The following is a 26,466-nucleotide window of genomic DNA, read 5'->3' as shown; positions in this document are numbered from 1 at the left end:
GGCATCAAAATGTACGTATGATACATTGTGTACGTACACGGCCTCTTACAGTATCGATATCGACACCCATTATGCAGAATGTCCCATTTCAAATGGATGAAAATCATTTGAAAATAGCAGATCTACAAGATGCGACGCATTGTGAGCTTGTAGATCGGCTATTTTCAAATGGTCGAAATGTATATATGAGGCTGAAGTGGTTAATGTACATGTTTCGTAATAATAATCAAAATCTACAAAGTAACTAGTAACTAAAGTTTTCAAATAAATGTAATGGAGTAAGTGTACAATATTTGCCTCTGAGATGTGGTGGAGTAGAAGTGAAAGTACTGGAAATTGGGAAATACTCAAGTAAAGTACAAATACCTTAAGTAAATGTACTTAGTTACTTTCCACCACCAGCTCGGCTGGGAATAATGATCTAGTGGTCTAAATGGCTTGAACGTCACGTACTGGAGCTTCCCCCATCGAGCTCAGGTAATACATGATGATAACACAACCCCTGTGAATTGGGGGGCGGGGTGGTGGGGGGGGGGGGGTGGGGGGGGCAGATTAGCCACTCAGCTGGCAGGAGACAATGTGTGGCTTCATGAACCGCTGAGGCCACTGTGTTTGTATAAAGTGAAGCCAATGAAAGCCATGGCTCTCTGCCTCTGAATGACACCCCAATACACACTTGGACCACTGGCGCCCCCAAAGCCCTGTGTCATATTTCCTGTGACACAATCAACCAGAGAGAGAGCACACATTCACACGCCAGAGAGAGAGAAAGAGAAAGGGAGAGAGAGAGAGAGAGAGAGAGAGGATGTAAGTTGACTGACACGGAACATGAACACGCCTGCATGAATACTGCACTGCTTTCACGCCACTGTACTATAAAATGCTGAGTATTCATTTAAAGGAGTAGTTCACTCAAAAAAATCCTTATTTTCTGTCTATTACACACCCCATGAAGCCTTGAATTCATCGTTTTTAGTTGTTTTTTTTCGCAATCCTAAGCCAATAATTTGATGAGCGGGTGTATTTCCGGTAAGAGACACAAAGAGTCTCCTTTGTGTCTCCTACCGGATACATTAGCATCTTTCCGCCGGTAATCAAATTATTGTCTCAGGAATGCGACAAAAACAAAAAAATCTCCACGAAATCAATGCTTCATGGGGTGTGTAATTGATAGAAAGCAAGAAATTTGTTTGGGTGAACTACTCCTTTAACTCTCTGAGAGTGTACAAATGGAACCAAATGGACGCTGGACAGGGTTCAGACTGAATTGAAAACACTCAGGATTTTACTGTGTGGGATTCACATGTGGCGGGTGTTGTTTTTAGTCTGTGTGTATATAGAAGCCCATCCCCCCACCCAACCCCTCCCCCCCTTTCCAAGCTGACCATTTTATCTCATCTGTATATTCTGGTCCTGTGTCTGTGGCAGCTGTACAAACAAACAGTGTCTATATATGAGACGGCGTGCGTGCGTCGAAGTCTGAAGCGTTGGTTCATCTTCAGGGTTTGTACAGAGACAGAGAGAGAGAGAGACGGGCGTGCTTCAGAGATGAGCCCGTCTACCACCACTGCAGATGTCTGCAGCACACTGTGAAATCATGGTAGGCGGGCAGAGGCACACCATCATCATGACACTGTAGTATACCTTTCCTACGGGCCCGCCGGCGATATAAACAACAGAAATGAGTCCAGAAGAGAGAGAGCCGGGGATGCTGGGAGGATAAGGTTTGCGTTTCCCTGCCTGGCACGAGGCTGAGATGTTGCACACGTGATGATGATGATGATGATTATCTGACTTTGCAGACCCAGAGTCAGCAGTGGTACTGCAATAAACACAGACACTGTGCAGCAAGCTAGACACAGTGAGAGAGAGAGAGTTAGCAGGGACTCACTCTCACAGACAGAGAGAAAGAGACAGGGTAAGAGAGAGAGAGCACGAGAGAGAGAGAGAGAGAGAGAGAGCGACACATAGAGAAAGTGATAGATAGAGAGAAAATAGCCGATCTACAAGCTCACAACGCCTCGCAGCGTGAGGCGTTGTGTGCTTATAGATCTGCTATTTTAGTTAGCAGGGACTCACTCTCACAGACAGAGAGAAAGAGAGAGGGTAAGAGAAATAGAGCGATACAGAGAGGGAGAGAGAGAGAGAGAAAGAGAGAGAAAGAGAGAGAAAGAGAGATGAGTATGAATAATGTAGCAGTAAGATTTATTATTCCTGCTATTTCCGTACCTGTGATGGTGGTTAAATTGCGTTAGAAGTGGATCAAGGTGAACAGACTAGACTGTTTCAGGTGCATCACATTACAGGCATACAGCCCCTCTATAAATTTGCAAAGCATTTCAAGTGTATTCTTAGCTTTGGAAAATGGGCCGACCAAAAATGCTGAACGCTGCACCCTTAGATTATGATTCATCATTTTGTCCAGCTGAGTTTATGTACCATGCCATAGGGCTATATAACCCCCAGCTGGTACCGGACGGGTCACATGGTAGAGTCCCTGGAGTACACTACAAACGGTGACGTATTCGTTCTCAGGTTCGAGATATAGGCACGTTTCTCTAGAAAGGGAGAGTTGGTTCACATAGAAAGGCATAAAAATACAACACATAGGGACGAATAGCTAAAATAGCTGATCTACAAGCTCACAGCGCGTCACAATGCGATGCATTATCAAACAATTGCTTCATTGTTTGAACGTTTCTGACAATATAATGCCATGCCAAAATAGGGACACCAGTGGTTGAAACACAAGACAAACCCAAGAGCCAGTGGGCACGGTGGAAGACAGAAGTTTCAATTTCCACTGAATCTTTCCACATTTAGACATTTTAGTAGTCTTACAACAGCAACTGAATACTGAACTAAAAAATAATCCTACAGTACGATCCTAAAACGATTTTGTATGCTGTTGATGAATTGAATTGAATACATAGGACCACAATGGAAACAAGTCCCCTGACATTTTTGTGTTATCCTTTTATTGCTTTAATGTCTCACTGTACCACGTGCTGTTTACATTTCTGACTAATAAAGTATTCAATCAATCAATCAAACTTGTGGGCTAGCTGTGGGGCCAAGAGAGTCAACAGCTAAGGAATCGCATGAAAGGATTTCTATTGGTTTCACTACACTACAGTACCGGTAATATGAGTTTGCAGCCACAAGAGATTATGGGTGTTCTGCAGACACAGGGTTTGATGTCTAAGGCATTTTTATTTGCGGCCAGAGCAAGAAACATGCAACGTCAACAGAACGCTCATGGAGTCAGCCATGTCATGAGCCACCGGTATGTTTAAGATAAACACACGAACATCAGAGAAATCAGAAACATGGCAAGTTGAATGTTTACACATTAACACTCAGTATCTAACATTTGGTTAGATATGGCCTGATACACGTTTTTTATTTAAAATGTACTTCTTCATGAGTTCAAACTAAGCACAGCGCATAAAGCAATCAGTGGTGATATAGCACTAATTTGAGACAGCATTAGGATTAGTGTGTAGAACATGTGGCTGAATTGATGACTTAATTACAACTTATGAAATTATTTCAAAGAACAAGAACAAGATAAGATTGTGTTGCTTGTTATGAGTCATACTGGAAAGGAATGGTTGAGCTCCCGACCACATGCCATAGTAAACAATTGGAATGTTAATTCCACTTAATAAATGTCCACTGACATGCAAATGGCATAGCCCACACAACTGCAGGACCACTAATATAAGTTATTGTGTTTTTCTTCTTTTTACAATGAATGAGGCCACAGCTGACAACAATGGAGTACACCTTTTAGATGGTCGCTATGGTAACGCTGCAGACAGAGAGACAGAGAGAGAGAAAGAGGAGAGTGAAAGAGTGTATATATCGAAGGCAGCGCTGCATGCGCTGTGTGAATCTCTTCAATAGTGCTCCACTCCCCCCCCCCATCTTCTCACGTTAAAATGACATAAATGTATCCATTTCTAACCCCCAGAGAGTGTGTACACTCTCTGAGTTAAGTTAACACTCAGGATTTTCTGTTTATGTACCAACCCAACCTATAGACACCAAGACATGCTTGAGAGCCTGAGAATCAGGGTAGGAGTCTTGTTTTTATGTTTGCATCTCTGACAACAGAGAATGTTTACATTCCACAAGAGTCTGGTGGTTACCAGAGACTCTGTGGCATCATGCTCTATCGTACATGCATACACAACCATAGTGTATTATCATACTTCCAAAACCTCCATTGTTAATCACTCCAACATCCAATATGAATCAAACCAAACTTAGAATTAATCCTGCTGCACTAAATCCAATTCTCCCGGGCCAGTAAACACACACACACACACACATACACACGTGCGCGCGCACACGCACACGCACACACACACACATGCTGTGCGGACTGCAGACAGTGAACATGCCCTGCAAACCAAATCAAATCCCGGAGTCACTGTCACACACACACACACACACACACACACACACACACACACACACACACACACACACACACACACACACACACACACACACACACACACACACACACACACACACACACACACACACACACACACACACACACACACACGTACACAAACGCGCACACACACACACACACACACGCACGCACGCACGCACACACACACACACACACACACACACACACACGTACACAAACGCACACACACGCGCACGCAGGACCAGAGCTGTACCTTTTTCTTTGACCATGACCATTGGTATCCAGGTAAAATGTGAGCAGAAAAGGCTCTTCTGTGAAGCTCGCCGGTATCCACAGAGCAACTAAATCCTTTTCAGAGACAGGAGCCGAAAATGAGCGAGAGAGAGAGAGGGAGAGAGAGAGAGAGAGAGAGAGAGAGAGAGAGAGAGAGAGAGGGAGGGAGAGAGAGGGGTAGAGAGGGAGACAGAGAGAGAGAGAGAGAGATATGTAGCAGAGAAGCTCTCTTCCCGAAACCAACACGACAGCATGGGGTATGTGTCTCCTCCCTGTTTGCCTGCCTCCCCATCCCTCCCTTTCCCCATCCCTCCCCCCCTTTCCACCTCCTCCCCTCCCCCTATACCAGCCCCTCTGATGTCAACCTCCTCCCCTCATTGCAGTAACCTGGTGGCTGCTGCTGCTGCTGCTGCTGCTGCTGCTGCTGCTGCTGCCGCCATGTGACCAAAATACAGAACCCCAATGATAGCCCCTACGAGGGGGCCTCTTACAGTATCCATATCGACACTCATTATGCAGAATGTCCCATTTCAAATGCATAACAATCATTTGAAAATAGCCGATCTACAAGCTCACAATGCGTCGCATCGCGACGCATTGTGAGCTTGTAGATCGGCTATTTTCAAATGGCCAAAATGTATATAGGGGTGAAGTGGTTAATGTATGTTTTGTAATAATAATAATAATCAAAATCTACAAAGTAATTAGTAACTAAAGTTTTCAAATGATTGTAGTGGAGTACAATATTTGGATCCGAGATGCAGCGGAGTAGAAGGCATAGTACTGAAAATTGGAAATACTCCACTAAAGTAAAAATACCTAAAAATTGTACTTAAGTACAGTACTTGAGTAAATGTACTTAGTTACTTTACACCACTGCACGCGCGCACACGCACGCGCACGCACGCACACACACACACACACACACACACACACACACACACGCCTACTCACACACGTTTCATCAAGTATTATTTGCAGACATAGACACATGTATCAGCTAAACAGGCCTTCACACACAAACAGAGATGAATCGCTGCACTGAACTTGAAATGAGGAATTACAGTAGATTGATCTGGGTATTGGTTGGGTTCCAGTTAATTAATGTGTCAGTTAAATATTAAAATATGTTAAAACAATGTACTACTATGCAATATACAATATCCCACTATATGAGAAAGATATGCAATCCATATAATATATATAGATCACATTAGAATAGGGCAGTGGTGTAAAAACTACTCAAATGTTTTACTTTAAGTAAAAGTATCAATACTACAATGTAGAAGTACTCTGTTACAAGTAAAAGTCCGGCATTCAAAATTCACTTGAGTAAAAGTACAAAAGTATTGGCATCAAAATGTACTTAAAGTACCAAAAGTAAAAGTACTAAAATGTTTGAAAATAGCAGATCTACAAGGTTGCAGATCGGCTATTTTCAAATGGCCTTGGTATAAAATAGGGCTAAAGTGGGTAATGTATGTTTAATAATGTAATAATTTATATCTGCAAAGTAACTAGTGACTAAAGTTTTCAAATAATTGTAGTGGAGTAAAAGTACAATATTTGCCTCTGAGATGTAGTGGAGTAGAAGTAAAAGTATAGACAATTGGAAATACTCCAGTAAAGTAAAAATACCGCAAAATTGTACTTAAGTACAGTACTTGAGTAAATGTACTTAGTTACTTAGTTACACCACTGGAACGTGGTCAGTGAAGGTGGTGTGTGCGTGAGGTCAAGCAGCAGGGCCATGGGGTCAGAGTCTCAGACCTTTAACCTATAAGCCTTGTATTAATATCTTTGAGCAGAGCCTCTGGAATCCAATTACTGGGATCACGATAGACCAGGTTATTCACTGACCCTGGCCAATCACACAGGCTGGGGCCGACTATACAGAACATAATTACAATTTACCATCTGAATAATAACCATATGGGTTTAAAATCGAACTAAAACACCCTGTTTAGCTGCTTGTCAGGGCAGTCAGTGTATTAGTATGAATAATGATCACACACTTTAACACCCAGCAGTCACTTCGCTCAATAATAGTTTTACTGTTCGTTCATATCTTGTGGAGAAAAATAACCCTTCAAATACACTAATACAGGCCTGGACCGCTGGCATAGCGGTACAGGCACCCATAGGCTCAGTATATAGGTTCGAGTCCCGATCCCGTGACCTTTGCTGCATGTCACTCCCCATCTCTCCCTCCCCATTTTCCTGTCAGCCTACTGTCCTGTCAATGAAGGCATAAAATAAAAGCCCCAAAAATTATCAAGAGAACTAACAAAAAACCCACTAATGCTAATACTACAGATAATACTCAAGCAAGATGACATGTACGTACTTGGAACAGCACGTTAAATATAAGACCAGCTCAGTTAGAATTTGAAAGAAAATGACTTTGTTTTTAACTGGCTTGGATTACCATATGAGCGCAATGTGTCACACAATCAGTCCAAGAATAAGAGTAGTTCACCCAAAAAAGCACTTATTTTCTATCAAATACACACCCCATGAAGCCTTGAATTCATCGATTTGTTTTTGTTTTTGTCGTATTCCTAAGCCAATCATTTGATGACCGGGTGTATTTCCAGTAGGAGACACAAAGAGATGCCAATGTATCCGGTAGGATACATTGGCATTTCTGGCTTTCTGGCTTTCTGGCATTTCTGGCTTTCTGCCGGTAATCAAATTATTGGCTTAGGAATGTGACAAAAACAAAAAAGAATCCATGAATTCAATGCTTCAGTGATAGAAAATAAGTATTTTTTTGGGTGAACTACTCCTTTAAGTTCATAAAATATAATTGACAACGCATCTTGTAACATCTGAATGACCCTGCTGTTGGCAACAATAAAACCAATTACATTAAAATCTTATTTGCAGGTCTTCTATAAATCTACTAAATATATTACCTTAATAAAAGGTTCCAGCCCACAAGGGAGGTGACTGATGACAACTGAGATATCAGCATAATTGAAGTGGATGCTCAATGCAATATCTGTACGATGTAAAATCCTGAGTGTTCATTTAACTCTGTGAGTGTAATGGAACCATTTGTAGTTTCGTACACATAGTTGAATCAACACCGAGGATTTTACTGTGTAGACCTTTAAATTCAAGGGCTAGAGAAGATAGGATCTGGGTAGCAAGACTCTTAACCCATAATTGCTCACAGGCCCTCATTGGAAACAAGACCGCAAGGACTTTCATGAACGGACCTGTTAAAGGAATTATCCTTATCCTAGCAGTTCACTCTGTCACACTAATACCAATTAGGAATCACACGGTCACTGATCCATCGTTCCTATAGTGTCGACATAATGTACTTTTTCTATGGTCGTGCATCAGCGGCAGCATCTCTGTAATTGCTGATGCAGGAGGCAGCCCATTATGCATTCAGAAGGCCACTCATCCACTGCAGTGTCAACTACTGCCACCTACTGGACAGCCTAGGATATGACATGAATTTCCATGTGGTGTTTCCTTTCATGTAATGGGCCAAGAGAGAGAGACCTGCCAGTGAGCCAAATGGTAAAAATAGTTTGTGGCCATTTCTCCAGTGCTCCACCCTATTTTATGGCTGAAGGTTGGCATAACGTGTAATGTGTTTTTACATGACGTAAGTCTGAAGTGCAGTGGTGGAAAAAGTAAAAGTAAAAGTATCAATACTGCAATATAGAAATACTCTGTTACAAGTAAAAATGCGGAATTCAAAATATACTTGAGTAAAAGTACAAAAGTATTGCCATCAAAATGTTCTTAAAGTACCAAAAGTAAAAGTACTCATTAAGCAGACTGTCCTATTTCAGTTTTCAAATGTATGAAAATCTTTTGAAAATAGCAGATCTACAAACTCGACGCATTGTGAGTGTGTAGATATTTTCAAATGGTTGAAATGTATATATAGGGCTGAAGTGGTTAATGTATGTTTTGTGATAATAATCAAAATCTACAAAGTAACTAGTAACTAAAGTTTACAAATAAATCTAGTGTTGTAAAAGTATAATATTTGGATCCGAGATGTAGTGGAGTAGAAGTAAAAGTGTTAAAATACTCAAGTAAAGTACAAATACCTCAAAATTGTACCTAAGTACAGTACTTAAGTAAATTTGATGACCAGCGGACTGGTAGGCAGTGGTTCCGGTAGGAGACACAAAGGAGACTCTTTGACCGGAACCACTGCCGGTCATCAAATGATTGGCTTAGAAATGTGACAAAAACTAAAGAATATCCATAAATTCAAGTCTCCGTGCAGGTGACTAATCGATAGGAAAAAAAGTCATTTTGGGGGTGAACTATCCCTTTAAACTGTCATCTGGGGACCCCCCAAGTGGGGACCCCCTTGGAGGTCCTGACCCAAAGGTTGAGAACCACTGTCTCTAGGCCTTGTAGCTGGGCATGCTGGCACCATGGGACGTGCCAACAGAAGTTCCTGAACAGGAAAGCCTATTATCAATGAAAGGATGAAAGGTTGCTATCTGGTTCACCTATCTATGGATGTCCCTTTACTCACTGTCCCTTAATCATATCCTGACCTGGCAACATGAGTTGGCCGTGCAAAACCTGCACGCCAATGTGTAAGAAGCAGTGGTGTAAAGTAACTAAGTACATTTACTCAAGTGCAGTACTTAAGTACACTTTTGAGGAGTTTTTACTTCACTGGAGTATTTCCCATTTTCAGTACTTTTACTGCTACTCCACTACATCTCAGGGGCAAATATTGTACTTTTACTCCACTACAGTTATTTGACAGCTTTAGTTACTAGTTACTACAGATTTAGATTATTATCACAAAACATACATTAACCACTTCAGCCCTATATACATTTCGGCCATTTGAAAATAGCCGATCTACAAGCTCACAATGCGTCGCGATGCGACGCATTGTGAGCTTGTAGATCTGCTATTTTCTAAAGATTTTTATACATTTTGAACTTGTGAAATGGGACATTCTGCACAATGAGTACTTTTACTTTTGGTACTTTAAGTACATTTTGATGCCAATACTTTTGTACTTTTACTCAAGTAAATTTTGATTACCGGACGCTGTAGTATTGATACTCTTACTTAAGTAAAAGATGTGAGTACTGATATAATCTCAAGCTGTAGACAGTCGCCTTGAACAGTGAAACCAACCAGTTGAATCCTGAAGAAACTTTGGTAACACTTTATACCAACGTCCTCATAATAAGCATTAAATAACAGTTAATGAGGCACTTATAAGTTCTTATAAGATGCGTATTAACCTTATTATGAGTTAATAAGGCTATATAAATCTTAATAATAGCATTTTAAACCTGTTCATTGTTAGACTATAAGACATTTATAAGCACTTATAGGAAACGTGTAAAGTTTATAGACCGCTCGCTGTGTTAACAAAACGGTAAAAAAAGAAAACTTCAAACTAGAGAGCAAGAGGTCAAATGTAATCTTGTCAATAGCAGGGGATTAAAACAACAAAGAGGGATTATTTGATACTAGACAGCAACATGAAGACACCCAGGCAGACAGAAATGTGCGCGCACACATTACATTAAGTGGACTGGTAACTTGATTCAACGTGCAAATCTCATAGACAGATCATTGAAATGAGTTGGCACGCGAGTAGGTAACTGGATAGTTCTTTGACCACATAATCACAATCATAATCATAATTTGATTCCAATTGTAGACCTTTGTGGCATGTACTGTCTCTCCTCTACTTGCTATGTCCTCGCCTCGCGAGGCCAGACTATATATCACTGCGTGGATATGAGTCTGGTGCTTCTATGAGGACGTTTTTTTTCCAAGGGGCGGGATCAAAAGAATGGCTCTGCACGCAATTGGTTAGACCTACAACCAACTACCAATTACAGTCCTGATTGGTCACCCCAGACTTCGGGAGCAGGAAATATATTCACAACGGAGTGTGGCCAGACCCAAATCGCAGAGGGCCTCTACACTATCTATTTTATCTAAAACAAAGCCCCCTCCAAATAAATAAATAAATATGCGTACATACATACATACATACGTGTGTGTGTGTGTGTGTGTGTGTGTGTGTGTGTGTGTGTGTGTGTGTGTGTGTGTGTGTGTGTGTGTGTGTGTGTGTGTGTGTGTGTGTGTGTGTGTGTGTGTGTGTGTGTGTGTGTGTGTGTGTGTGTGTGTGTGTGTGTGTGTGTGTGTGTGTGTGTGTGTGTGTGTGTGTGTGTGTGTGCGTGCGTGCGTGCGTGCGTGCGTGCGTGCGTGCGTGCGTGCGTGCGTGCGTGCGTGCGTGCGTGCGTGCGCGCGCGCGTGCGTGCGTGCGTGCGTGCGTGCATACAGTAGCCAGAGTAAACATCTAAACTCACTTAGTGCATGGCGAGAGCAGTTTTATTTCTGTGGATGATGAGAAGCACTTGAACTGGCTTGGTGCTATTTTAAAATAGGTTATAAAACAGAGAAAGCCTTTTGAAAAGTAATGTGTGGCTGTGGCGGGGTTCAAGGATCATTTCAATCATGATGCATTACGAATCCTGCTTTGTAGCTACCCTGTAAACTGTTCCAAATGAAACCACTTCAGCATTTAGTCTAAGTCAGCTGATTTGAAGCTGTAATGTGCTGTTTTGTTTTTAAAAATCAATTAAAAAAAAAAATATTTTCAAAGTATAAAATTACAATTTACTTACTTGAAAACTACACTTTACTGCATGTATTCCTGGTTTTGTGATGTTCGCGTTTTTCCCAAGTCATTTTGTTGTTGTTTGAGTTGTATAGCCAGCAATGGACAAAATATATCAGCTTGTGGTCTAACAAATTGCACCAACATATTCAGATATGATGTTCACTGTCACTGAACATTCTAGTTAGCCTACGGTAAGTTTACACAACAGTCTCTCTATAGCCTTTAAACTTCAAACACCATGAAGAAATGCCATTACCAAGCTCCCAAATCCAAATATCAGCTTGCTAAGCCGAACCTGTACTATGACAGTTTTACACCAAAACATGAATTAATGTAAGCAGTGCCTGGTATTGACCAACATCCTTAGTGCAGATTAATGATGGTTTTACTACAGTATCTAGTATGTAGTCAGTGAATACATAAGGTCTAAAAATCTCTATTAGTCTTCATTTCCACTGTGTAATCCTGATGTAAGTCAATGTTCCTCATGTACTTTTGCTTGGCAAAACGACATACGCATTATATAACATTTTAGAAAATGATGATTAATTTGACTTTGACACTTTGGAATAACATTTTCTTTTTTTTTGTAAATTATGATTGCATAAGTTGTGCTTGGACACTCATACGGACAGGTCAAGTACAGTTTGAAAGCCTGAAAGAGGCATAATCATGCACTTTCATCCAATTAAAATGAAGTAAGCTCCAAGCAACACCTTCTCATTTCACTTTCAGCCACCTACATACACGGCATGCAAAGCAGAGCTCTAATGCTGCATTTGAACTACAGCTCCTAATGGTATCATTAAACAGTGCCTATTAAAAATATGTTACAGTTTATTTCCATAACTGCATTTGCCAGCTTTAATGGTCAACAATCACAGTGTCTGCATTGACCAGCATGGCTGGGGAGACAGCACAGACACCAGAGCGTTCAATGGTGGATGGACTATTACATGAATAAATATTGTGCCTAAAATCTAGACTCTACAGTAGGAATGAGTAGATAGAATGACAGACATACAATTCTTGATGAATTGAGTACACAGGACCACAATGGAAACCTTGGTTATCCTTTTAGCATTATTGTATAACTGTACCTCTGTACTTCTTACAAACTGTTAATAAAGTATTCAATCAATCACTCAAACAAACAGACGGCAAGTATCCTCTCCCTCCTGGATCATGAAGTAGCTCAGGGTTTCCCAAACTTTTCCATGCCAAGGACCCCAAATAACCATAGCCCCCCTATTGCAAAAAAAGGGGGGAAAAAATAGCAACAAACAAAAAATCTACAAGCTCACAACTTGCCGTGATGGGAACCTGTGAAGTAACTTACCCGAAGCCACACTCTCGCTCATATAATAATCATCTGGGTTGAGATAGGGAAGCTGCTCCATGTACTTCTTTGGTATCAGGTAGAGGACTTCAGCCACATGGCCATCCTCGATAATTGACATGCGCTTGACTGAGCCGTTGCGCTTCACGCGGACACGGTCGCCGTGGTTGCGGCCGGAGCCGCACAGCTTGCCCAGGTTGTTGAGAGAGGGCAAGGTAGGCATGGTGCCCCCGCTCGACCTCGAACCTTCCCACAGAGGAGGGTGAAACACCGCAGGTAGACCTTCGCCTATGGTCGTACGGTTGCCCTCGGGTTACCCTAAATCCAAATGTCTTGGGACATCTGGAATGGAGATGTGTTCACACGAGCAAAGAGACGCAGACCGGAAAGCGACATGCGAGAGGAGCTCCAGGGGGAAACGTCCACGGGTGTTATTTCATCGTGATAATCTCCAGTGAGATATGCAGTGTGGATGGCAGGCGTTGATGTCAGCCTTGGGAGGTGAAAGCGGCAAACATCAGGTATGAGAGAGCACTCCCGCTGCAGGTAGACCAGAGCAGACTGGGAAAGAAGCTTACAATATGACTGTCTTCCGCCCAGCCAGCCTTGCAACCTATAAGCTGCTTATGGCTGACGTGGTACCTATGATTACCTTCATGGGGGGGGGGGGGGGGGGGTAGGCACTGTAATAGACTGGCTCAGATGCCCCAATCTGATGGAAGCCCTGGAGCCTATGAATATAGCTAGATGACTGGTGATCCACTAGGCTTCCATAAAGTGATGCTGAACATTGGCAGAGGCTTGGGTTGTAAAGCGAGACACTGGAAGTAGCAATTCTATTCACTCGCATTGTATGGCCAATCATCACTTTGTAGAATGTGCAGGTGTGCACGCCGGCATCATAATGAGGCATCTGTGTGGGTCAGTCACAATTCTCAAGCAGAATCGGTGGCGGAATGCATCAAAAACAGAGGGGGGGTGGGGGGGGGGGGGGGGTAGAGGGAAGGGGGAGCTCTCTCTCGCATTTTTGCCCAGTGCAAACACCAAGAGAGAGAAAGATAAAGGGAGGTAGAGAGAGTGTGTGTGTGTGTGTGTGTGTGTGTGTGTGTGTGTGTGTGTGTGTGTGTGTGTGTGTGTGTGTGTGTGTGTGTGTGTGTGTGTGTGTGTGTGTGTGTGTGTGTGTGTGTGTGTGTTTTGTTTTGTTAAGTCATGATTTAACATAAGAACATACAGAACAAGGCAACAAGATAACTATTGGCCGAAAAGGTATGGGCTGAAGCCGAAGCTTATTATTCCCACCGTATTGCTATTTTTGGGCGGTGTAGCCGCCCCTATAAGTGGGGTTGGGACATCTCATTAGTATTAGTTTCCTGCACTGTGATTGGCCCAGCTGGCCCAGTTAGCTGTACTGTGATTGGCTGACTCTATTGGCTGACTCTATTCAGCACTGTGATTGGCTAGCGAGACACATGATGACATTAATAACCTATAAATAAGATTATGGACTTCCAAAAATGCATTTTTTTTGGAAGTGAGCTTCCATCACTATGATGACCAATAAAGATTATTTTCAATAAATGTATTTCTTTTTTGAAGTGAGCTTCCATCACTATGATGACCACTGTGATGACCACACCGCCCACTTCACACTGGGTGTGATTTTTTTTAGATATTTAGTATACAGTAGATAGACAGGAAATGGGGGGAGAGAGACGGGGAGTAACAAGCAGCAAAGGTCATCGGGATCGGGACTCGAACCTTGGAGCCTGGGTGCTCAGACCGCTAGGCCTACGGTCCGGGCCCCTTAGTAGTAAAAAGAGAACAAAAGAGTGAAAAAAGTCTTCAGAACAAACGAAAAACAGTATGTGGATACACATATTCGCTATATCACTAGTTTGTTAAATTGATGCTATATATTTATCAAGTACCTTTACGTTATATATTTATTTGAATTTTCTTATGGAGTTGCTCATTTTAAGTTCGTTATCCAATTTATTCCATAAGTTTACCCCAATGGCAGATATACATCTCCCTTTGATGTTAGTCCTTGCATTTGTTTTGTTGAAAATACCAATTCCCCTGAGTTCATACTCTCTTACCCTTGGCTAAAACAGCTCCTGCATGCAGATTGGAAGTGATTTATTGCAGCATTTGTACATTATTGCAGCAGTGTTAAGGTTGACTAAATCTCCAAATTTCAAAGTGCGGTTAGTGAGTTTCTTGGTGCATAATAGTCAGCCAATTCCTATTGCTTTCTTTTGTATCATAAAAATGTGATGAATTATTGTTTTGTAGTATTTCCCCACACTTCCACACAGTAGGTTAAATATGGCAGTCGTAAAGAGTTGTACAGTGCCTGGAGTGAACTTGTATTAATGGTGCCTTTCACTTTATATAAGATTGCAATCATTTTAGATATTTTTGTTTTTAATTTCAGTCAATATGGGGTTTCCAGGTTTATTACCAATAATAATTCCTAGGAAGTTTATGTGATTTGCTTGTTCGATTTCTTTGTTATTTATGGTTAATTGGATTGGTAATTGTATTTCTTTATTTCCAAAGATAATGAATTTAGTTTTACTGATGTTTAATGATAATTTATTTATGCCAAAAAAAATTACGATTTTTAAGTCATCTTCCACTACATGCAGGAGGTGCTCAAGGTCTGCACCAGGGCAGTACAGACTGGTGTTATCTGCAAATAGAACACAGTGGAGGTCTTGCAAGGCTTCACAAATGTTGTTAATGTAGAGGATGTATAATTTTGTGCCAAGGACAGAGCCTTGAAGAACGCCAAAAGTTACTGGTAGGGTTTAAGAATCAACTCCATTTAAATTAACAAATTGCTTTCTGTCCGCAAGGTAACTTTTGAGCCAAGAGTGGGCAATACCTCTAATTCCATAACTATATAATTTCTTAAGCAGTATGTATGTCATGGTCAATGGTGTCAAAAACCCTCTGTAAGTCTATGAAGACTCACCATTCATTCCCTGTTGTCTATTGCTGTTGACATGTTTTCAACTACTGCCATCGAGGTGGATCTAATAGCTCTGAAACCATGCTGATGTTTACTTAAAAAGGTGATGTTTTTTAAGCCTTTCCACAAAACGTTTTTCTAGTATTTTGGAGAATTGCGATAGCAGAGAGATCGGTCTATAGTTAGTAAGTTGTTGTTTGTCCCCACTTTTGAAGATAGGTATAACTGTTTTCTTTTTATTTGGAAAGATACCTGTTTGAAATGATAAATTGCAGATATGGCTGAACGGTGTTACAATGGTGTCTTTAACTATCATCATCGTCAACGATGGTATAATCAGTATACTTTATATATTTTTTATTTGTTTACGATTTTTCATATTTTATGTTCATTTACACCACCAAAATTCCTTTGCGATTTCCTTTGCATATCCTATGATTGTGTTGTCTTTTTTAAAGAAGTTTGGGTACCAGTATTTGGCTGTGCCAGTGCCCTTTTTAATTTAATTCAGTATTTTCCAGGTCCCTTGAATGTCACTTTTATGCTGATCCAGTATAAATGTGTGTGTGTGTGTGTGTGTGTGTGTGTGTGTGTGTGTGTGTGTGTGTGTGTGTGTGTGTGTGTGTGTGTGTGTGTGTGTGTGTGTGTGTGTGTGGGTGCATGTGAGAGAGAGAGAGAGAGAGAGAGAGAGAGAGAGAGAGAGAGAGAGAGAGAGAGAGAGAGAGAGAGAGAGAGAGAGAGAGAGAGAGAGAGAAAGATGTACGAACATCATGTTTAATGTCAGTGTTGATGCAGACAAACAATACACTTGTAAAACCCTGCCAACTGCCGGGGTGTGTTCAGCAGCTCAAAGCACAAAACCATATTCTAAATGATCAATTTCTAGACTACTTCCATGTCCTGGCATGGAGTTATTTTGTCTTATTTCCTGTCACGCAGGCGCACAACAGCGCCATCAGCCAACCTTATTTGCAGTGTGTTCACACAGTGAGCACACAAGTTATTTTTCAACACCTTATACCTGACGTCTGACTGGACTGATCTCCCACCAGCCAGCCAGCCAGCCAGCCAGCCAGCCAGCCAGCCAGCCAGCCAGCTAAAAACTGAAAACTTTATTCTTTACTTATTCTTCTTTGCTCTCTTATTTTTGGATTTAATTTTTACTTCTTATATTGTGTTTTGTGCTCTGTGTCCTGAATAGGTGTTTCCTATTAAGGAGTTCGGTGTTTAACTTTTCTTTCTTAATGTTGACTGAATTCAAATGTCCTGTTTAATAGGTTTATTTTTGCTTAATGTTTTATGTAAAGCACACTGAATTGCCTTGTTGTTGAAATGTGCTGTAGAAATAAACTTGCCTTGCCTTGCATGTATCCAAAATAAAAAGTAGTCCTGGTACGACATTTGGGGAAAGTGAAATGGCTTTGAGACCTTTTTCCTCATACGAGATTGAATGGAATCACTGCGGTTCCTCAATCTACTTAAACTACAATCATTCTCAAATAGCTATAAAACCAATTTACTACCACAGTTCATCACTTTCAAGGCTTATTATGATGTATTTTCCATTATGTATCTTTTCACCACTTCTAAGCCTACTCACATCTGTCCAATTACGATTGTGATTCAGTTAAGAGCATCAGCGATAAAAGGATTACAAAAATCAAAGGCATACTTTCATCATCAGATACATTAAGCCTAATACTGGCATGTGATAAACATCCCCATCTGTGAGTAGATTTTCACTGAAATTGCATTAAGCTCCCATTGTGACAACAAAATGCAAAGTACAATAAATAAAAAAAAGAAGTGCATGCACCCACACAAATTAGTGTCACATACAATGATGTTTATATGAAGCGTAAAATGTATAAAATCCTGTTTCTTTTATCTGGTCATGTATCTGGATGTATCTGGTCATTTTCCAATGACCAGATACATCTTTGGAGGAGAAATGTTTGAAGGAGCAGCTATATTTTGCAAACATCCAACAATCAATAACTCAACCAACCGCTTATGAACGCTTATGATAACGATTAGAACAGGAATGAAAATAACAAACGATTGTATTACATTATGGTGGATCACGCAGTCATTTTCTGGTGAAATCACTGTGTTAAGCAACCGGATTAGATGGATGAAAACTTTGTAGGGAGACATGTTCTACAGTATGTTCTACAGTATGTTCAGAAGAAATAGTTTCCACAAAGGTTTACTAAAAGGGCTTTTTTTTTTATCCATCCCATCCATCCGGCTTTCATTTCAGCTTTTGAATAGAAAGATACTGTACATTCCACCTTCCCTGAAACAGGGAATTGAATGTCAGCTAAATGTAGAGTCATCATGTTGCCCTGGTGTGAGGTGAAATGATGGGAGGAGGCAGAGTGAATTCTACATAAAAAAAGGTTTGATAGTACCATTCTTAGTCTTCTATTTCAAACCTCTTTCAGAAAGGAACATAAAATGCATACTGATACCACACTTTGGGTTGTCTACCTCCTACGGACAAACTAATCTGAATTATGATTGACAAAAGCACAGCAGACAATGACAAAGCAGAAATAATAACCCTTTTAGACAGGACAGTTTTACACAGTAAAACCCCCCTCCGTGTTAATCTAACTCTGACAGTGTATATAAATGGACCCTTGCAAATCTCTTTTAGTGCCTGTCTACTTCAAATTTAATGAATTACCTCTAACGTCAGAGCAGCTTCACAGAAACCGGGATGGTTAGAGCTTGGCTGACTTAGCATACTACTACCGATATAAATACTGTATTACACCTTCCAATTTCTCTTGTGCGCATACGGTGATTTCTCCAGATAATGGGCAATAAAAAATATTTTCAGTCACATTCAGACAAAGGGACATGATAAGATATTAGAACAAGATACGGATTAGCGCACGCACGCACACACGCGCACGCGCACACACACACACGCTCACACACACACACGCTCACACACGCACGCACACACACGCGCACACACACACAACCACATGCGCACACATGCTTCCGAGAGGCGTTAAGTTGGAGGACAAGCTGCTGCTCTGCTGCAGTGGGCCATTGCCCTCCATTTGTCATCCATTATTACACCATCTATGAGGAGCGAACAAAAAGGCACAAGGAGAGGCACTTCCCCGCACAACCACCAATATAGCAAGATAGCTGTCCTGAGACACAAAACTAGCATTGGACACAAAATTCATTTCAGGGATTTCTAGTCACCACAACAACAGCCTATAACTTGAATGTTGTCCATGCAAAAAAACACAAAAATAAATAGAAGATAAATCCTCCTGTTCCTCTTACCGTTTAGTCCAAAGCACTGGGATGTGATTTTTTGGGCGTAGTTGCAGAGCCCGACAGGCTGCTGCTTCACTGTATTCCTCTCCCCCATCTCTACACACTCGCACACACACACCGTCCCATCCGGCACTGCTTTCACCTCTTCCCCTCTTCATCAATTATTCAGGCTTGTGAACGGACAAACGCACGCACACACACACACACACACACACACACACACACGCACACACACACAGAGAGAGAGAGTCACACGCATATGCACGCCATAAACAAGGGCACGCACACACACACACACACACACACACACACACACACACACACACACACACACACACACACACACGCACACACACACACACACACACAGAAAAGTGCTGAGGCAGAGGGTCGTGCAGAAATGAGTACATCCCTCTCCATTGGTCAGATAAGGAGAAGGCATGAGATTGGGTTACTGCCGAGTGGAGCGTTTACCCACTCACCAGCCAGATTACACTGCAATGTAACAGGTATAAGGGTCTGGATGAGGCACTGCCCCTGCCCCTGCCCCAAGGCAGGGTGGGGCCCTAGTTAATTTGCTGCCATAGATAAGTATGGTCATATCTGGAGTTCTCTGGGGTTTTTTCACACGTAATGAAACTCACAGACTCATTAACGCATGACCTGATAAGACTTTTGCCAGAAGCAAAACTGTAAAGATTTCTGTTATTAGAGTTGATTTAGTAAAGAGTAATCTACAATAGGCTACAGATAGTGATAGTGAGTCAAAGGGGTTATTTATATATTCTCTGGACTGATTTCTGATTCAATTTATTCACTTTGAGAGCCTCCCTTTGAATGATGGACACTGCACAGACAACTACACTGTCAAAAAAAACAGAGAATCATTCTCATGTACAGTGGGGACAGGAGACACACAGTGACATGAAGCAAATGGCCCCGCCAACTGGGAATCAAACCGGGGACTTGTTGCCGGGCAATTTGAGCCCGTGTGGTACAGTATGCACCCTAACAACTCGGCTATCGGGTCGCCCCAAAGAATCATTCTTTATCATTTTAAACGGAAAGGAAACAATATTCAATCTTTGTGCCTCTTTAAAACGGAAGTATATTTTGCATGCGTGGTTAATAATGACAAGTATTTTATACTTTCACATACCAGAAGCATTACTTTTTCCATTTTCTTCCTCATGGTAGTAATACCCACACTATACCTTAAATAAGAAAAGAAGATATGTCCCAAAAAAGACAAATGAGCAATGGCATAAAAGTGGATGAATGAAAATGGTAAATGGTGCATTTATATGGCGCCTTTAAATATACATTACATTCACCCATTCACACACACATTCACACACCGACGGCAGAGGAAACCATGCCAGGTTCAGTGTCTTGCTCAAGGACACTTCGACACTGACTCTGAGGGGAGGTGGGGGGGTGGGGCGGTGGGGGGGGGGGAACCTTCTGGTTCCCAAGGGGCCGCTCTACCTCCACTACATTGGGAGCCACTGCCGCCCCCCAATGAATGTATGAATGAATGAATGAATGAATGCTGTTGGCCTGGCTGCCCTGTGAAAGAAATACCAATGTTCTGTACAGTATGAGCTTTGCCAGGGCTGCCAACATTGGACTGTCAGAATCCAGGAGATTGGTTGGGGGCGTGGCTAGCGGGGGGTCTGGGGGTCCTGGGTCCTCCCCCCGATTTGTTTTAACAGAGTAGATGTAATTTCCTGTGTTTTGGTGAATTTTAATACTGAGTTTAATACTTTTATCAGGCTTGCTTTGCTAGCATTGGAAAATAATGGGTACAATTTCATCAATTAAAAAAGTAGGCCTGCAGAACTTGATTTGATGACTGAAGCAATGTAAGACCCATCTTTAATAATAACCATTCATTACTTAAAAGTTAATATCTCTGTATGATGGCATGCACTGGCCACACCCCAGAACCGGGGGGTCTGGGGGTCCTCCCCCAGAAACTTTTTAACATAGTAGATGTAATTTCCTGTGTTCTGGTGAATTTTGGGAGTTTGATACCAAATCCAGTAGAAAACCAGAAGAAATGACGATCCAGAAGAGTGTCAGGAGACATGGTCAAAAACCAGGAGAGATCATGCGGGATCCAGGAGTGTTGGCAGGCCTGGCTTTGCTCAGGGGTGGAGCAGAATAGAACAGTCCAAGACAAACAATGAATCCATTCCACATAATGATGAACCAACCCTAACCGGAACTAGACAGCATTTCGTCGACTACAACAACGACGAAAATTTTTCGTTGACTACCTTTTTTCACTGACGAAAACCAAATAAAAACCAAATAAAAACTAAGCTACCATGACTAAAACTCAAGGTTACGAATGTAACCCCAGTTTCTTTACTTTCGGAGTGAGTCACTCACTATGGGATAACAACAGTGCCCCCAGGCGATGCACAGAGCAAAACACACATACACTCCCGGGCCAATTCTGATTGGCTGTGAGGGCCATGTCACGCGACCGGTAGTCCGGAAGGGGTACCCCTCGTGTGATTTAACCACGCCCTCTTAACAAACTTCCCTCTGCACGCCAAATGCGCACAAAAGGGGTGTTAGGTGAGTGACTCACTCCGAAAGTAAAGAAACCGGGTTTTGGGCCTTTCTACGTGAGTCACTCACTATGGGACCTTATAAACCCCCTTGGGGCAATAGGTCACGCAACCCTCACAGACCCGCGTGCCCTCAGCCCCAGGCCCCGCCCCCACAGACGTGACCTCGGCCTCACGGGTGCCCCAGCCCATCGGAGTTGGGTGCGGGACAAGTGAAAGAAATGGTAGACCCTGACAGACCACAAAGTCCGCCTCATTCACCCAATGAGCCGACACAGGTCTGCCCCATAAACTAATATGAGGGAAAAACAGGGCCTCCTCCCCTGGGACCCAGCCCAATGCCGGTCCCAAGGGGACCTCTGAGGAAGAAGCCGGGAGAGAGAACAAGGCCCTATGCCTGCTCAATCCCTGCAGGAAAATGAGTACGCTGCGTACCGGAGCCTGGAAAGCCACCACTGACGGTGACTGTTCCAGACACCATGACACAAACATGTTCCAACAGACGACCTCCACGTGCTTCATCAAGAAGGTGCACTCGCTGCAGTCGCCTGGTTGGTAGCCTCGTGACGCCGCTGACGACCAGCACCGCTGTCCGGAGGCGCCACTGCTGCCGGCGGGCCCATGGCCTGGGGCCGCTCGTCCTCGAGCAGGGCCGCTAGCCCCGCGGCGAGGGGAGCCTCACCGTGACCACTTCCTGGCTGCGAGGGACCTAGCCCTCACTAGCCAGGCTTCGAGGTGGGTAACGGTGTACACAGCGCGCTCCTTGCAAGCATCCAGGTCGCCGGGATACTTTCTGGCGCTGAAGGCATGGTTGACCCCCAGGCATGAGATGCAGATGCGGTGGGGGTCGGCGGCGGCGACGAGGTAGACGCAGTCCTCCAGGTCGCACTTCTTGGGAGGCTCCATCGTAGTGGCTGGAACAATAGGCTAACTAGTAGCTTAGCCTAGCTTAGCTTAGCAACAGTAGCTTTTAGCCTTGTAGCAGCTAGCTGTAGCTGGTCAGGCTAACCGAGCCACGAGAGAAAACTGGAGCAGATAGAGCAGATAAAGATAATAAAGCCGCGGTAGCGTGCTTTTTAGCAAAATAAAACTTTGAAAAAGCCTGTGGGAGATACAAGTAACTCCGCTCTGGGTTATAGCTGGTTTTTCGTGTAATATTATAACGTGTGTTCTTATTGCGTGTGCATTCGCGAGCAGAGAGAAGTAAGAGGGCGTGGTTAAGTCACACGAGGGGTTATGTACCCCTTCCGGACTACCGGTCGCGTGACATGGCCCTCACAGCCAATCAGAATTGGCCCGGGAGTGTATCTGTGTTTTGCTCTGTGCATCGCCTGGGGGCGCTGTTATCCCATAGTGAGTGACTCACGTAGAAAGGTCCAGAAACTAAGACTAAATATATTGACAATTTCGTCAACAAATAAAAACTAGACTAAAATGTTAGGGAGGGACTATAGTAGAGAAGAGATCCAGTAGAACTAAGACAAGGCATTTTATGTTTGGTTGCGCTCAGGTGTTGCGCTCTGAAAATCTACAAGCAGATCTACAAGCTCACAACGCGTTGTGAGCTTGTAGATTTTCAGCATGCAACAAAGTGTAAAATCAGCCATTACGACGCCATCAAGGCACCGACAAAATACATTTTAGTTGACTAAATCAACTGTAGATTTAGTCGACTACAATCTTATGATATTTAGTCAACTAAAACTAGACTAACAGTAAAACATTTCAGATCACTAAAACGAAAACTAAATGGAATTTGATACAAAAGACTATGACTAAAGCTGTCAAGATCAACACTAGTAGACAGCAGTATAGAAACTGTCTGCCAGAGAAATGCATGAGCAGATTGCACTAAACACGTGTGCCTAAAGGTGTATGGGATTGTGACCACAAGGATATAGAGTGAGAAGTAAGATGACACTACAATACTGCAAAATCCTGAGTGACAATTTATCCCAGGGTTAAAATTGATACCATATTCTGGGACCTTGTAAGAAAGGTCCCAGAATAGCCTGAAAGGGTGTATTAACAACTTGAGCCCTATATAATTTGTTGTATGATGAAGAGCGAAAATAGCCGATATAGAAGCAGCTCACAAACAATATGTCAAAATAAATGCACCTATAATGACTTGCCTGAAATAGGGTACTAATGGTGGTACTAATGGAGAGGGCGCCAGTTTCAAGGTGAATCCTGACGTGCCTGTGATGTTTAACATTGGGGGAACAAGAATGGCCTGGGAGCACTAATGGACATCTGAGTGAGGGTGGGGCTATGGATAATAAATTAATCGTGGCAGGGGTAACTTGAGACACTTTTTTTCCATTCTGTAACAGAGGGAAATCTCATAACAGTTCCACTAGCGTATGTTGAATCCTATGGATGTGCTGCTGTATCAGAGTGACTGTCAGTAGAGATGGATAAAGTTCTGTAGGTAAAATGAGACACAATTCTGAACAATTAGATTTAGATTTTAGATTTTGGTATGTACACTATAACTAAATATAGCTAACAACACAAAATAACTAGAAATACCGCATCATGGCTGTATGTCTCCGGCCAACCAATTGCAGTTTACATCCTTGTCTGTCCAGACTCATATGCAAGACTTTGAAGGAAATTATAATGAAAGGTGTTTTTGGTGAAATGCAAGTTATCACTACAGGTAGACATGTATGAAGTGTGTTTTGTGAGGTCACAGTGATCTTGACCGTTGACCACCGAATTCTCACTCAAAGTTCATCCTTGAGTCTAAAGTGGAGGTTTGTGCCAGATTACATTCCCTCCAGGCATTCCTGAGATATCTACTTCATGAGAATGGGACGGATATGAGGTCACAGTGCCCTTTGAACTCCAACATTATCATTTTATCCTATTAGACATTTGTGTGAAATTGTGTCATAATTTATATATTAATTTCTGACTTATGGACAAAAATGTGCTTTATGAGGTCACAGTGACCATGACCTTTGACCACCAAATTCTAATTAGATCATCCCTTAGTCCAAATGGACATTTGTGGCAAATTTGAAGACATTTCCTCAAGGTGTTCCTGAGATATCGCATTCACGAGAATGACAGACCGAAGGACGGACGGACAACGTGAAAACATAATGCGGTCGACACGCACTGACATTTTGCACCTTAATCCCATGTACAACGCACTGATTTTTTGTCTTTTTTGTTGGTTTTTTTCAAGCACCTTAACTAACGTCCATAAGTATATCATGCACAGTATACGTCTGCTGCTATGCTCACGCACCTTTATATTTGATCTCAGGTACCATGTTATGTAGATAACTTGTTTTTTTTGTTATCTTGTTTGATCTCCTTTCCCCCTTGCCCGCCCCCCCTTCTTCTTCCATTTCTTTTTTATAGAAATAACGATACGATGGGAACTATGCACGAAAACGAATTTCACCCACTTTTTTACTTCTGTAAACCTGTGATGTGACAATAAAGCTGACTCTGATTCTGATTCTGATTCCTCCGGCCATGGCTGTTGTCGGCAGAGACATCAAAAATACATCAAACACAAATCATTACAAATTATTGAAGAAATAAGAGTGGAAATACTGTATAGTTTCCACAGCATTTCATTAATAGGATGGTTGGTGCATAAAGTGGTTAAACGAATTGAACCTAATTGAAACTAATTGAACTTGGGGTTATTAATGGTTTAGTAATCTCTCAAGATTCAGCATGCCAGCAGCAAATTGAAAGGGGAAAAATGACATTGGCATCAGTGACATTGGCTCAAACTGACACCTGCAAAATGTATATACGTGTCAGTGTCATTATGTACACATAATAAATACAGTACTGTATGTAGCATTTAAATTCACTTATCACTCCCTCATAGCAAATCTATGTAATAATAAAACCTTGTTTCATCTGTGATAATCAAATACCTCACACACGCTGAGGAAGGCCTGTGAGGCCGAAACGTCCGGTTATTGAGTTGCTGCTGGGGGCGATAAGACTGTGAATAAAAACAAGATCCTAAATGGATGAAAGTGAGTGCTGGTATTCTTTTCAAAGAATCAAACTACAGTGAGTAAGGATAGTTTACTTCTCACAAATAACGATCACCTTCTTGCACCAGCTTAAGCAAGCCTGCTAATCAGGTCTATAATACCACAGGGGGATTGTCGAACCAGTGGTCTCTGAACACCATCGATCTCCAAGCAGAAAGAAGCCAGGCAGAACAGAACAGAGGCAGTGGGCCACAACATCAAACTGACACAGAGTTCAAAGCCATCCCACCTCAGATTCCAAAGAGCCTGAAGCAGTGCAGCCAGAGAGGCTGTGATATGTGCTATAAAAAGACTGCAGACATCACCCCATCCATAACCAGATCAGAGCTAAATTGACAAAACAAGCCAGAAATCATAGTGTAACCGTATACTAATATAATAACATTAAGGCCACGTTAATGTGTTTTCTGTCTTTCTATCCAGGCCAAGCCAAGTCCATCAGTCCCACTGATCATAATGTGTAGCAGAAACAGCTGGGGGGTGCACTTTGTTTCCACCAGAAAACACAATCAGTCACCATGCATACTCAAACCCACTACAGCAGTGGTTCTCAAACTTTTTCATGCCAACTTAAGGACCCACAAATTGATATGCATGTGGTCGTGGACCCCCACCTGAAAATATGTTGTGCCAGGGACCTCCAGAAGCAAAGATTTGAGTTCAAAATGTTCGCCTTAAAAATAAAAATAAAATATTTAAAGATTTGCAAAAAAAAATCAAGAGTTTTCAAAAAAATGCAGATCTACAAGCTCGTAGCGCGGCACTCAAACAGAATACATAAACATATTGATTGTCCAAGCTGTGAGTTACGGATACATCGTCCTCCAACGCAACTGCCATGCTTTCTCTATGA

The 26,466-nt window shown here is 42.2% G+C and overlaps 1 protein-coding gene across 6 annotated transcripts in view; it reads right to left on the bottom strand.

Moving 5' to 3' along the window:
- ablim1a (actin binding LIM protein 1a) overlaps positions 1–26,466 on the bottom strand; it is an 89,248-nt gene that overhangs the window by 60,499 nt on the left and 2,283 nt on the right. For 5 of the 6 annotated variants that reach the window (XM_080448649.1, XM_080448644.1, XM_080448648.1 and 2 more), the window contains exon 1: positions 4,704–4,810. The exons of the other annotated variant lie outside the window; for it this stretch is intronic. In XM_080448649.1, coding sequence (XP_080304775.1) covers positions 4,704–4,725 — 22 coding nt within the window. In that variant the 5' untranslated portion in view covers positions 4,726–4,810. Of the gene's footprint in view, positions 1–4,703; positions 4,811–26,466 lie in introns of those variants that run through there. 6 annotated transcript variants of the gene reach the window in all.

Source organism: Gymnoscopelus braueri (genome assembly GCF_963280865.1).
Source record: "Gymnoscopelus braueri genome assembly, chromosome: 14".
NCBI classification, from domain to species: domain Eukaryota; kingdom Metazoa; phylum Chordata; class Actinopteri; order Myctophiformes; family Myctophidae; genus Gymnoscopelus; species Gymnoscopelus braueri.
The sequence above is the reverse complement of the archived record's forward strand: the minus strand, read 5'-3'. Positions and strand labels throughout refer to the sequence as shown.